General features: G+C 47.5%; 1 protein-coding gene across 1 annotated transcript in view; it reads right to left on the reverse strand.

Moving 5' to 3' along the window:
- Positions 1 to 87: 87 nt before the first annotated feature.
- Positions 88 to 14,305, reverse strand: part of TDRD10 (tudor domain containing 10) — an 80,361-nt gene continuing 66,143 nt past the window's right edge. Inside the window, 8 exon segments of the mRNA XM_024116145.2 lie at positions 88 to 352; positions 555 to 625; positions 3,918 to 4,075; positions 4,305 to 4,447; positions 4,714 to 4,800; positions 4,802 to 4,862; positions 5,688 to 5,778; positions 6,429 to 6,471. Coding sequence (XP_023971913.1) covers positions 320 to 352; positions 555 to 625; positions 3,918 to 4,075; positions 4,305 to 4,447; positions 4,714 to 4,800; positions 4,802 to 4,862; positions 5,688 to 5,778; positions 6,429 to 6,471 — 687 coding nt within the window. The 3' untranslated portion in view covers positions 88 to 319.

Genomic DNA, 14,305 nt, shown 5'->3' on the forward strand with positions numbered 1-14,305 from the left:
CTCCGTTCTCCAGAATCTGTCAGGGCAACTTATGTCATGCTCTGAGGGTACAAAGAAGAGACACAGGAAAGAAAACACTGGCTACATCAGACTTTCAACCTCATGGAAGCTTCCCATGTTTGGTTCAAATGTTCACGCTGAGCTGGGGGACGGAAGGCACATGACAAATTGAGAAGTGAGCTGGGGGAAAGGCAAAGGGGAGTCCAATCAATCCTGGGCACCGCTGTGGTCTTTTTCACCCCCAGGGCCTCAAGAGTGAAAGGGTAGATAGAGCAGGCTGAATCTAGACAAGAGAAGAAACATGCCGATTGTAGCCATGCTATTTAAACTCTTCAAACTTCAGGATGTGCAACTGGAAGAGAAAGAGAAAATCTGATTGGGAAGGAAGGACTGCCCCCAGGTGGTCCACCCAACCCCTAGAAAACTTCAGTTTGTTTCCTCTAAGGGAATGACAGGTAAACCCGCAGCATCCAGGCCGAGGCCAGGGCCTGCAGCTGAGACCCTGGGAGGTAGGGGAGGGGAGGGGAGGGGAACAGTAGATACACAGCAGTTACCTCCAAGTTCAAAGCACCAGTGATTTTCCCTTTGAGGATGCGATGGATAACCTGATATGAACTCAAAATATCTGTAAAACAAAACACAACAACAAAACCTTGGGCACTTGGTTAGGCAGGAGGAGCAAGGGAGGGAAGTGAGAAGCCGGGGCTGCAGGAAAGTGTTCTGGCTGCAGACCAGGTCCTGCAGACAAGTCTCTGCTAGTTAGTGCTCACTCCCTGCTGCCAGGATATCGTGAGATAATAAGCACTGCAGAGGGAGGAGAAGGGGAGGGCAAAGTAAGAGCAAGTAAAAGGAGGCATTATTGTTGTTAAAATAATTACAGGGATCTGGGATTTTACATTCCCTAATGGAAATTCTGGAGACAGAAACCTGTTCACTCAACTCTGCTTTGAGAGTTTTGGCTGGAGAGGTGGAGGTTAAAAGGCAGAGAGCCTTTTTACCATGACGAGTGCACATTCCTACCTGCTGGGACAAGGCAGGGCAGGGCGCTGGTCAGACACTCACCTTTCTCCAGGACATCTGCCCTTACTCAGCTCCCGCCACCCCGCCAAACTCTGGGACTGTTTGTACGCATGAAACTGGCTCATATCAAGGGTCAGACCTCAGTTCCACCCCCAGCTATGCCATTTTCTTGCTATGAAACGTGAAGAAGCCCCTTTCATTTTCCTGAGGCTTACTTTCCTCATCCATAAAGGGAGAAAAATTGTACACCTGCCCACCTGGCCTCGGGGTCATCTCAAAGTCCACACAAGAGCTGAGAACCCCCATATCTGGGCTGCACACTCTGGCCCCTCTGACAGGCTGGGAGCTGCTCTTTGGGGCAGGGCCTCCTTACTCTGGGCCACACTCCAACACCCAAGCAGTCAGGTTCAGCCCACCAGAAGCTCCCAGGTCCTGTCTGCTGGCATTACTCTCCAGGCCGAGCAGCAGGGGCCCTCTTCATGCAATGACCCAAGGTGACCTCTGGGTGGTGCCCATCAGCCTAGCAGGGAGGCTTGGCCCTGCACTTTGGGGAGGTGCTTTTCCATCTTATTTTGTGTGTATGTGTGTTTCTTCACATCCACTTCTCCTCAGCCCCCAAAGCATTCTTTCACTCTTTCACATCTCACCCAAACCCCAGTCTCGAGAAGGGGCAGAGCAAAGAAGGGGCCTATCCATTTCAAGGGTGTAGAAGCTGAGGCTCCACAGGTGCCTGATCTACAGTAACAAACACCTCACACAATATACAAAAATAAACTCAAAATGGTTTAAAGACTTAAACATAAGGCATGACACCATAAAACTCCTAGAAGAGAACACAGGCAAAACATTCTGACATAAATCGTAGCAATATTTTCTTAGATCACTCTCCCAAGGCAAGAAAAATAAAAGCAAAAATAAACAAATGGAACCTAATGAAACTTTAAAAGCTTCTGCACAGCAAAGGAAACGATAAACAAAACAAAAAGACAACCGATGGACTGGCAGAAAATATTTACAAATAATGTGACCAACAAGGGGTTAATTTCCAAAATATACAAACAGCTCATACAGCTCAATATCAAAAAAACAACAACCCAATCAAAAATGGGCAGAAGGGGCTTCCCTGGTGGCACAGTGGTTGAGAGAAAAAAAATGGGCAGAAGACCTAAACAGACATTTCTCCAAAGAAGACATACAGGACTTCCCTGGTGGTGCAGTGGTTAAGAATCTGCCTGCCAGCGCAGGGCACATGAGTTCAATCCCTGGTCTGGAAGATCCCACATGCCGCGGAGCAACTAAGCCCGTGCGCCACAACTACTGAGCCTGTGCACTAGAGCCCGTGAGCCACAACTACTGAGCCGGTGCACCACAACTACTGAAGCCAGCGTGCCTAGAGCCCGTGCTCCGCAACAAGAGAAGCCACCGCAATGAGAAGCCCGCACACCACAACGAAGAGTAGCCCCTGCTCGCCACAACTAGACAAAGCCCATGCGCAGCAACAAAGACCCAACGCAGCCAAAAAAATAAATTAAAAAAAAAAAAGAAGACATACAGATGGCCAACAGGCACATGAAAAGATGCTCAACATCGATAATTATTAGAGAAATGCAAATCAAAACCACAATGAGATATCACCTCACACCAGTCAGAATGGCCATCTTCACCAAGTTTACAAATAATAAATGCTGGAGAGGGTGTGGAGAAAAGGAAACCCTCCTATACTGTTGGTGGGAATGTAAATTGGTACAGCCACTAAGGAAAACAGTATGGAGGTTCCTTAAAAACTAAAAATAGAGTTACCATATGATCCTGCAATCCCATTCCTGGGCATATATCCGGAAAAGACAAAAACTCTGATTCAAAAAGATACATGCACCCCAATGTTCATAGCACCACTATTTACAAAAGCCAAGACATGGAAGCAACCTAAATGTCCATCAACAGATGAATGCATAAAGAAGCCACAAAAAAGAATGAAATAATGCCATTTGCAGCAACATGGATGGACCTAGAGATTATCATACTAAGTGAAGTAAGTCAGACAGAGAAAGACAAATATTATATATCACTTATATGTGGAATCTTAAAAATAATACAGATGAACTTATTTACAAAACAGAAACAGACTCGCAGACATAGAAAACAAAATTATGGTTACCAACGGGGAAGTGGGGAGGGGAGGGATAAATTAGGAGTATGGGATTAATAGATACACACCATTATACGTAAAATAGATAAACAATAAAGATTTACTGTATAGCACAGGGAACTATAGTCAATATCTTTTAATAACCTCTAATGGAAAAGAATCTGAAAAATATATATATATGTATAACAATCATTTTGCTGTAGACCTGAAACTAACACAATATTGTAAATCAACTATACTTCAATTTTAAAAAGAAAAGAAAAAAATAAAGTAACAAACGGCACATCGGGGGAGATACTGAGTCCAAATGCTCTAACCCCTATCGTTGGTCTTCAAATTCCAGTTTTCTTCAAATTCCAGTTTTCTTCTACATAGAATGCTTCTCTAAAGAAATCTTAAGCAAAACTCAATGTACATGAAACAGATGGAAGCTGAGCCACTCTGGCAGAAGCGAGCCTGGGAGGTTTGCCCTCCCCTCACTCCACCCAGAGAACTCAGCCTTCGGGCAGCACCTGAGGTTCCTAACCAGATCTTGTTGCTTAGAGAGACCAGGTGTGAAAAACAGTTCTCAAGAAGCAGCTTTGCAAGGGGCAGATGCCGAAAACCGGGGTGAGATCAAAAGAACAGAGGCTGAAGGGCAGGCATCCTGAGGGCCTCGGCTGCCCCGGACGCCATTCCCGCCGAAGTCCCAGAGGCGCGCACAGCATCTCCTGTCTCCGAGTGCTCAGGAGGGTGGAGGGCACCTTACCTTTCTCCAGCATGAATGGCTGAGCCAGGCGGGGGATGGTCCAGAAGTTGTCACTATCCAGGCTGCGCAGGGACTGCACTGGGATGGTGGCCGACTGGCTGAAATTGATGAACATGACAACAGCCCAGGAGTCCACTCGGTCCAGCACCCAGCACCTGGCCAGAGGGAGGGAGAGGAGGCTTGTCTCACCTGGTGCCACACACAGCAGTCCTCACGGAGAGGGCTTGAAGGTCTGAGCTAAGAGGAATGGGAGTTTCCTATGCCGTTCCCCACCTTGGACGGAGAGGTGATCAGAGGAGAGATATCTTGAGAGAGGAAGCAGCAGCAAAGAAACAAGAGTCCAGAGAATGGAGAAGCAAACCTCCAGCCCCGCCTGGCACACAGCTGTTCCAGGCCCATCCGTAATCACCCAGTTGGTACTCGGCCAGACAGCGGGTCCCACGCCGCACAGCCGAGTCGTGCAGGTAGGGCTGCTGTTCCTCCGCCTCGGCCAGGGCTCTGAAGAGCGCCTGCATGTTCTGGTGCAGCGCCTGTGGACGGTACAAACGCCATGGGCCTCGCTGCCTGCCCCACATCGCACGTCTGTCCCTGTAGGTGTCACCTGTAACATCAGCACCGCTGATCCAACCCAAGGGAACTGAAGGTATGACGCAGGAGAGAGAATTAGGCTCAACCAGGGATCAGAGTGCGGCCACTCTGGATGTCCACTGCTGACGGGCCCCCATCACCACGCTTACCCCAGCAGGGCCCCATGAGGTGCCACCGAAGCCCAAGAGGACCACCAAAAAGCCTGTACCTCCGTGACATGCATGGCCCAGAAGAAGGGGGTCTGAGGGACAATACTAGTCACCAACAGCCCCACGTCCCCGCCGATGCCGTGGATGGGTGGCCAGCCGGCCCAGGTCTCGGAAGCATTCCCTCAAGAGCAGCACCAAGAAGGACCCTCTGCAGGAAGAACAGGGAACAAAGGGAAGGGAGTGAACACAGGAGTGATTCAACCAACACCTGTCCTGGAGGATGCTGGGCAGGAGAGTCACCCTGACAAGAGGTCTGTGCACCAACCCCCCCAGGGTGGGAACAAGACAAGTACCCAAGTAATCATAATGCAGAGCAAAGGAAGCACCACGCCAGGGGACACAGGGGTTGGAGAGTTTGGGGAAGGGGAGAGGCAGAGGGAAATAAAAACACACCAGGGAACTCCACAGAGAGAGACGGGCAAAAGCCCTCACTGGGCTGACCTTGGGCCTGCCTGAGTGATTCATGAACCTCAAGTGACGCAAGTTTGGACCGTCCACAGTGCAGGACACATCTGCAATGCCCAAACCACTGCTCCCTGTGTTTAAGCATATGCCACACCTCATCCCACCACTCCACTAACTCTATCGCCTAAGTCACACATGGTTAGAAAGGCAGACCTGCCACTTTAGAAAAACGAAACAAAAAACACACATCCTATAGCATTTCAAGTCAAACAGAATAGTCTGGCAGCCCTGACATTAAGAATGGTGTCGGCCGTTAAAGCAGAAGATGTGGTGGACATGCCGATCTCATGGCATCCAGGGTAGGGGAGAGTCACAGGCCATCACTGTACAGACATGGAGACAGACTGTGTAAGTCCCTGTGGGTCACAGCCTTAGAGCCTGGCTCTGACGCAGGAGTTCCTGAAAACTTTATCCCCCGCCCCAGTACCATCCCTGCCGCCACCCTCTAGGGACTGAGCAGATGTTTACAGTTGTCCTTTGCCAGCGGCCTCTCTACACTTCCGCTCACCTCATTTCCATGGGAACGGCAAAGATGCTTGTCCTCGGTTTCTCTGTCTCACAGGGGTCAACAGAAGCTTTAGGAGCGAGCTATGTACAAGCTGGAAAGCAGAAGGTTGTGTTCTGGAGGCACCAGGGCTGTCTCAGAGGACCGTACCCCACCTGCCCCCCAGAAGGCCCTGGCCCCACCCTCAGAGGCAGGATGAGATGGGAAGTGAAGCTACATCCCTCTAGGTCTCGTCCTCCACATCCTCAGCTGGGTGGGGAGGGTTTGCTGGATGACATTCTTTAATCAAGAAAGCATCCTAAGGAGGCTTCCCTGGTGGCGCAGTGATTAAGAACCCACCTGCCAATGCAGGGGACACGGGTTCGAGCCCTGGCCCGGGAAGATCCCACATGCCGTGGAGCAACTAAGCCCGTGCGCCACAACTACTGAGCCTGCGCTCTAGAGCCCGCGAGCCACAACCATTGAAGCCCGCTCGCCTAGAGCCCGTGCTCCACAGCAAGAGAAGCCACCGCAATGAGAAGCCTGCGCACCGCAACTAGAGAAAGCCCTCGTGCAGCTATGAAGACACAATGCAGCCCCCCAAAAAATAAAAATTAATAAATTAATTAAAAGAAAGCATCCTAGAGGAATAAAAAGGGATATTTCCTACACTGAGGGGTCAGCATGGGACAAAGCTGGAAGGGAGAAGTGAATAAGGAGCTGCAAAGACATGTCCTGGGAACAAATGGCAGCTCAGGATCTCACCAGTGGTTCTGGCAAATCCTTGACCAGAGGCCTTCTCCAAACCCTAGGGAGAAAAAGAAAAGGTATCACTCAGGCATAGTAGTATTCGTTTCACTGGTTTACACGTTGAGTCTCTCCAAGCAGACCTGGAGACAGCGCAGCAACAGCCCCTGTGCAGACACAGGCTTCAGCTGACTTTTGGGGCTCCCTCCACTTTCTCCTTTCTCTCGGTGGGGGGGGGGGGGTCCTGAGTCAACCAAAGACAAGAGGTTCAAGGAACAGGAAGGGCGGAGGGAGGGAGGGAGGTGCTGCTGAGGGTGCTCGTCGGTACCTACAGGCGCAGAAGCCCAGCACTGCTTAGCCCGGGAGGCCCCTGCGGGCGCTTCTTAGGGGAGAAAGAGGTGGAAATGGTTACTCTGGCAGCAGGACTGGGTGGAGACAGACTACAATCCTGCAGCCCTCAACCCATGCTGGCTTCCCTTGCTCCACCGTCCACAGCGGGAAAATCCCCCGCCCTGGTTACACCCACGGATCTGCCCGCCCTGCCACTTCGCTGCTTACCCCACTCCCCACCGACTGCTACCTGAGAACACACGCGGCCACTGTTCTCAAATGGACATGCCACAATCCCATGGTAAGCCCCTAGTGAGTTTCCTTTCCTTCCCTCCAATGGACAACACCTCACCCCCTCCTCTCATCAAACCCACCATACTCCCCACCCTCCGCCCACCCTATGAACCTGCCTCTTCATCAGGAGAAAACTGGAAGCAACTGGATGGGAGGCCCCTCATCCTCTCACCACCCAGACCGCCACCCCCCAGCCCCGCCCTCCCTGCCATCCCTCTGTTACCTTCTCAGAAGGGTCTGGCTCTGGGGCTGGCACTGTCTCGCCTTCTGGAGGACAACACCCCTGCAGCCACGCCCCTTCTCCTCTACTGCCATCTCTCTCTCAGTGGACACCTCCCACCAGGAAACAAACATGCTCCATTATCCATGTTTGCAAAGACCCTGCCTCGTCCCCCACCCCCTCTGGCGACCACCTTTCTCTGCTCCCTTCACTGAAAGGGGTGTCTAGAGTCCTGTCTCCTTCCATGCCTGACATTTTATCTTCAACTCCTTCCAGTCAGGCCTCCCTGAAATGGCTCTGCACGGGCTCAGCCATGGTCTTCGTGTTGCTGAATCCTCCATGTCCTCCGTTCTGAAATTACTGGCAGCATCCCACCCATCCCCTCTTCTAGGAAACATTTCTTCTCTTGGCTTCCTTGACACTGCACACATCTGGTTTTCCCACTCTTTCCCTGGCTGGCCCTTTTCAGCTCAACCAATACATGCTGGCACAACCCAGGACTTGGTCCTCTCCTCCATCTACCTTCTCTCCAAGGTCATCTCCAGCTCCACGGTTTTAGGTATCAACAACAGACCACAGACTCCCAAACCCAGATCTCCAGCCCCAAAGACTCTGGAATTCAACTCCAACATGGAGACGTCTCCTTGACAGGCCAACCAAGAGGTACACAAACTCAGCATGTCTAAAACGGACCCTCCGCAAGCTGCTTCACCTTGGCTTTCTCAATTTTAGTAAGCTGCATCATTACCTACCTAGCGGCTCAGGCCAAATTCATCTCTCTTTCTAGCTCTGCATCAAATTCATCAGCAAGTCAAGCCGTCTCTTCCTCCAAAACACACCCAAACCCACATGCTCCTCTCTCTCCATCTCCACCACCCCAATACTAGCCATCACCATCTCTTACCAGGACCGTAACAACAGTGTCCAAAGACGCTGCCACACAGGCTCCTGCGATCCAGTCCCCACCCAGAAGACAACACAACCTCTTACAAACCAAAATCAGATCACATCACTCACCTGATTAAAACCTTCCAACACCTTCCCATTGTGCTTACAAATAAAACTCCAAGTCTCCAGGTGGGCTCACCACGGCCGCCATGATCTACCCTCCTTCCCACTGACCTCTTCTCTGCCCACTTACCCCTTTCCCCCCCATGTCACACTCTGAGGCATTTGTAGGTGGCCCCTCTGTCTGGAATGTTCTTTCCCTGGTCTTACCCATGGTAGGCTGACTTGTCATCCAGAGCTCAGCTGAGAGGTCACTTCCTCACAAAGAGGACTCCCTAAGAACCATCTAAGTGACCCTTCTCCTCTCTATCACATCACCTTATTTCAGTTCTCTGTCTGGTACTTGCTATTGAGACAGGCTGGGCCCTGGGACCCTTTGCTGCTGTGCTTGTACCTGGACACACGTCTCCTCGAGCAACGAAATACAAGGAAACTATAAGGGACTAAAAATAACTGCGTGCATGTGCAGTAGGGGCAAAGATACAAAAACGACAGAAAACCCAAAACCCAACTGCCACTTCTAAAGAGCCGGGAGCAAAAGCAGGGTACTGCCCAAGCCCCCTGCACACACCACCACCAAAGGGCCCGAGCGCTGGACACACCCCCACCCTCACCCCATATACGGAACTAGCTCTCCCTGCCTCGGGGAACCGGCAAGGGAACCTGCTGCTTGTTTTCACTCCCCCTCCTGCTGCTGCAGGAGGGGCCCCAATAACGCCTTGCGTGAATTTCTTGTCTGGCCCATTATCAATTTCTATTGATTAACGATGCCAAGAACCCTGGTTGGTAACACTATCTGACATTTTCTTTTTCTCTCTCTCTCTTTTTTTTGTAGGGGGGGGGCATTTTCTTATTTATTCACTTATTTATTGGTTCACCATATGTGTCTTTCCACTGGAATTTAAACATTATGAGAATGTGAATCACATCTGTCTTTTGACAATTACCTTCATTGCTGAGGTAACCCCAGGGCCCAGAACAGTGTCTGATACATATTTACTATTTCACATATAGTAAATATATGTGAAAGAAAGTGACAGAGAGAAGAAAAAGAGAAGGAAGGAGGGAGAGAGGAGAAATGAACTGGGGCAAATTCTTAATCTAAGCCTTGGCTTCCTCTTCAATACCATGAAACACACCTGATGTGAGGATTTAGCTGGGCCAGTATCTGTTCAGGACATGACATGAAATAGGTGCTTAATAAATGGAAGCAGTATAAGAGAAGTTAAAAGTGCAGGTTCTGGAGTCAGACTGGGCTCCAATCCTGGTTCCAGAACTGACTGGCTCCTTAACTTTGGCCTGGTTACTTGGTGTCCCCATCTGCAGGATGGGAGAGTAGCAGCACCTACTACTGTATTTAAACAGGTTCACACAGCAAAGCGATCAGAACACAGCTCGCAGAGTGAGCCCTCCGTGAGCGAACTACCACTGTCAACCGATGGGGCCCAAATCAAATCTCCACGCTAAACCATTCTGCCCCTGCTGTTTACCTACAACAAATCAAAGTGACAGAGTTAAAAACTGTCCTCTAGCCAAGCACAGAAGGTGCCTTTTTATTTAGAATCTCCTAAGACAGTTCCAAATACCAATCCCAAGAACCAATTATCAGCAGTGGTTTCAGGCTTAAAATTATTATTAATACAGAAACATTTAAAACCATTTGGGGTCTAATTATTATTCCCTAATGATTTAAGAGATAAATATAACAAGCCTGTTTTGCCCAGTTTGTGAAATTAAGTTTCAGAGGAAAATCTATACAATTATCATTCAACCACCACAGCAGACACGTTATCCAAAAACAAACCTCAAATTTCAGGATGTCTGCAGCACAGAAGTGGCCACCTGGAAGCTACAGAGATCAAGGCAGCACCTCAGTAGCTGCCAAACCAGCAGATTTTAATTAAGTTCTATTGTTGCTATAAGCAGTTACTCTACGCCCAATCAATCAACAGCTGTTAATGGTCTCTCTACTTTGTTCTAGGACATTACTACCAGCTGGTCAAGCGTTCCAAGAGGTGGCCTGGTCCAGAATCATGCTGGTGAGTCCCAGCAGTGGGAGAGAAAACACAGGGCACACAAAGGTCAGTGGCCAGAAGGCTTTTTGGGGCGGGGTTGGAGGAGGGTCCCATCCGGTTCCCCTGCACACCAGGGAGAAGCTCTCTAACCAGTACTGGGGGGTGGGGGGCACAGGCCTCACATGACACTCAGAAAAGTGGTGGCCGCCCTGAGACTGCTCACCACCACACCCCTGGCCCACTGTGGTCACCCTGGCCATCACTTTTAAGGCCCTGTCTCTACCTGGGGAACTGCACCTGGAGTCACCTGAAGGGCACATCCAAGTGGAAATTTAATACTTAACAGCTTTAACCCTCGACTGCCACCCAGTACCACACCTTGTACTTCACAGATGACAGACACAGACCTTGCTCTCAGGGAGCCACACTGAGTCACTCCACACATATTTATAAAATGCGTACATTCTAGACACGGCCACCATGAAGCTCACACTCTTGGTGGGGGCAGCAGACAAGAAGTATACAAAGAGGTATAAGGTCAATGACCATAAGGGAAAAGAAAAAACGCAAGTCAAGGAGAGGGGACAAGCGGGCAGGGTGGGGGAGGGAGTGATGGCTGAACAGACGCCTAAATGAAGTGAGAAGGCAAACCCACAGACGCCTGGGAGACGAGCCTTCCGGCTGGGAACACCTGAAGCCCTAAGGTGGGGATGTGCTTGGTGTGTTTGAGGAATGGCACTGGGGCTGGAGTAACAGACATTTGCATCTCTTACCTGGACCACCTGAGACAGGTCTTCCGCTTCCACTCTGGCCCCTGGAGTCTATTCCACAGGGTCCCTTTAAAACCTAAATCTCGGCCAATAGATGAACTAATGGTGGCACATCCATACAAGAGAATACCACTTAGCAATAAAAAAAAAGAATTGCTGATGGTGCGACCGCATGGATGAATCTCAATAACATTCTGCTGAGTGAAAGAAGCCAGACACAAAGAAGCACATATGGCATGATTCCATTTACACCAAACTCTAGAAAGGATAAATCTCATTTAAAGTGATAGAAAGCAGGTCAGTCACTGCCTGCGGGGCACGAAGCTGGGAAAGGGCACAAGAGAACCTTTTGGGTGACTGAAATGGTCTATATTTGATTGTGATGGTGGTTACATGGCTGCATACACTTGTCAAAATTCATCAAACTGTACAACTAAAAGGGGTTCATTTTACGTAATACTTCGATAGTTGATTTTTTAGTGTACGTTCGTGAAATCTGGTTATGTCGCTCCCTGCTCAAACTGTCCAGTGTTCTCATTATTATGTGACTATATAAATACCAATTGCTGCTGAATCAAGTTACATACTATGAAAATTTTTTAAAAATTTTAATAATGATGGGACTTCCCTGGTGGTCCAGTGAGTAGGACTCCGTGCTCCTAATGCAGGGGGCCCGGATTCAATCCTTGGTCGGGGAACTAGATCCCACATGCATGCCGCAACTAAGAGTTTGCACACCGCAACAAAGATCACACATGCCACAAACTGAGACCTGGCGCAGCCAAAATAATTAAATAAATAAATAAATTTATTTTTAAAAAATTTTAATATTAAAAAAAGTATGTATTATGATTACTTTTATCCTTATACAACCTTCTCCAGGAATTAACTGCTCCTTTTTTCCCCTCCATTTACTTGGATTTCCTTAAATCTCTGGCTAAGTTTCCCCACACCTCCAATGGCTGTACATAACACCTCTCCAGTCGATTTTATACTTTTTTTCATACAAATGTCACCCTGTAGTCTCACATCATCCTGCTCTGGCTGGACTGAGCACTGTATAACAAGTGTTCTACCCCTTTGTCATCATCTGGGAAGTCTCAGGTCCCCCTCCTGGGTTGGACCTCCTGCTCCCAGCTTCCCTAATTTTTTGCACTATTGCTTCATTGTATTGGAGCATATCCCTCCATAGCTTTCTGAGAACAGCTACATGGGACATACATTTTTTGAGACCCTACATTTGTGAACAAGTCCTTATTCTACCTTCATTCTACAGTAATTTAATTAAGAACAGATTTGGGGTTAGACATTATCTTCCTACAAAATTCAATGACACATTCCAATCCTATACCCTTCAACGTGGATTCTCTTTCTGAAGCTTTATCCAATACTCTAAAATATTCCTATGATGTGTCTTGGTGTAGGTTTTTATTTTCCCAGTCATTATCCTGGGTACTCACTGGTTGCTTTCAAACTAAAAACATATCCTTCACTCCTGGGAGACTTCATTATATCATTTGATATTTTCTCTCCCATGTTGACCTGAACTCTTCCTGCATGTATATGTTGCACCACTGATCCTCTCATTTTACCTTTACTCTTCTCTAAAACAATTCTACTACAAAATATTTCAATTGATAAATCCTCTCCCCCAAAAGCTATTATAAAATTGGACAAAATTGTCAAAAACAACCATTTCAGTATTCTGGAAATTGAACAGAAGCATACAACAAACAGGGTATCTGTTAAAAAAACAACAACAGCAAACTACAGGCCCTTGGATAAGAATATGAGACTAAGGTGTGTCAGTCTGGACCTTCTCCCACTCCCTGGTCCTTTGGCTGATAGTTCTACCACAGTAGGCAAAGCTGTGAAAACTGGTAGCTTCAGAGGTGGCTGACTTTACTGGAACCTTGAAACATCAGAAAGTAAGAAAGAACATGGTAAGAAAAAATATGGGTAAGTACAATAGGTTTTCTTCTCATTAGTTTTCTAAATTATGTTTGACAGTTGAAATAAAAATTGTAACTGTCCAATATGGTTCTAAATGAACACAGAGGACATATTTAAGAAAATTACATTATAAACAGGGGAGGGTAAAGAGAAGTAGGGTTTCTATACTTAACTCAAACCAGTAAAGTCAACAGGCATAGACTATGTTATGTATATATAACATCTAGAGCAACCACTTAAAAAGGTATACAAAGAGATACACTTAAAAAACACTACAGCAGAAGCAAGAAGAACTACAATTCTGCAGCCTGTGGAAGGAAAACTACATTCACAGAAAGAGAGACAAAATGAAAAGGAAGAGGACTTTGTACCAGATGAAGGAACAAGATAAAACCCCAGAAAAACAACTAAATGAAGTGGAGATGGGCAACCTTCCAGAAAAAGAATTCAGAATAATGATAGTGAAGATGATCCAGGACCTCAGGAAAGAATGGAGGCAAAGATCGAGAAGATGCGAGAAATGTTTAACAAAGACCTAGAAGAATTAAAGAACAAACAAAAGGGATGAACAATACAATAACTGAAATGAAAAATACACTAGAAGGAATCAATAGCAGAATAACTGAGGCAGAAGAACGGATAAGTGACCTGGAAGACAGAATGGTGGAATTCACTGCCACAGAACACACTAAAGAAAAAAGAATGAAAAGAAATGAAGACAGCCTAAGAGAGACCTCTGGGACAACATTAAATGCAACAACATTCGCATTATAGGGGTCCCAGAAGGAGAAGAGAGAGAGAAAGGACCCAAGAAAATATTTGAAGAGATTATTGTTGAAAACTTCCCTAACATGGGAAAGGAAATAGCCAATCAAGTCCAGGAAGCGCACAGAGTCCCAGGCAGGATACACCCAAGGAGAAACATGCCAAGACACATAGTAATCACATTGACAAAAATTAAAGACAAAGAAAAATTACTGAAAGCAACAAGGGAAAAACGACAAATAGCATACAGGAGAACGCCCATAAGGTTAACAGCTGATTTCTCAGCAGAAACTCTACAAGCCAGAAGGGAGTGGCACCATATAGTTAAAGTGATGAAAGGGAAGAACGTACAACCAAGATTACTCTACCCAGCAAGGATCTCACTCAGATTCGACGGAGAAATCAAAAGCTTTACAGACAAGCAAAAGCTAAGAGAATTCAGTACCACCAAACCAGCTCTACAACAAATGCTAAAGAAACTTCTCTAAGTGGGAAACACAAGAGAAAAAAAGGACCTACAAAAACAAACCCATAACAATT

This window comes from Physeter macrocephalus, chromosome 4 (assembly GCF_002837175.3).
Source record: "Physeter macrocephalus isolate SW-GA chromosome 4, ASM283717v5, whole genome shotgun sequence".
NCBI lineage: Eukaryota > Metazoa > Chordata > Mammalia > Artiodactyla > Physeteridae > Physeter > Physeter macrocephalus.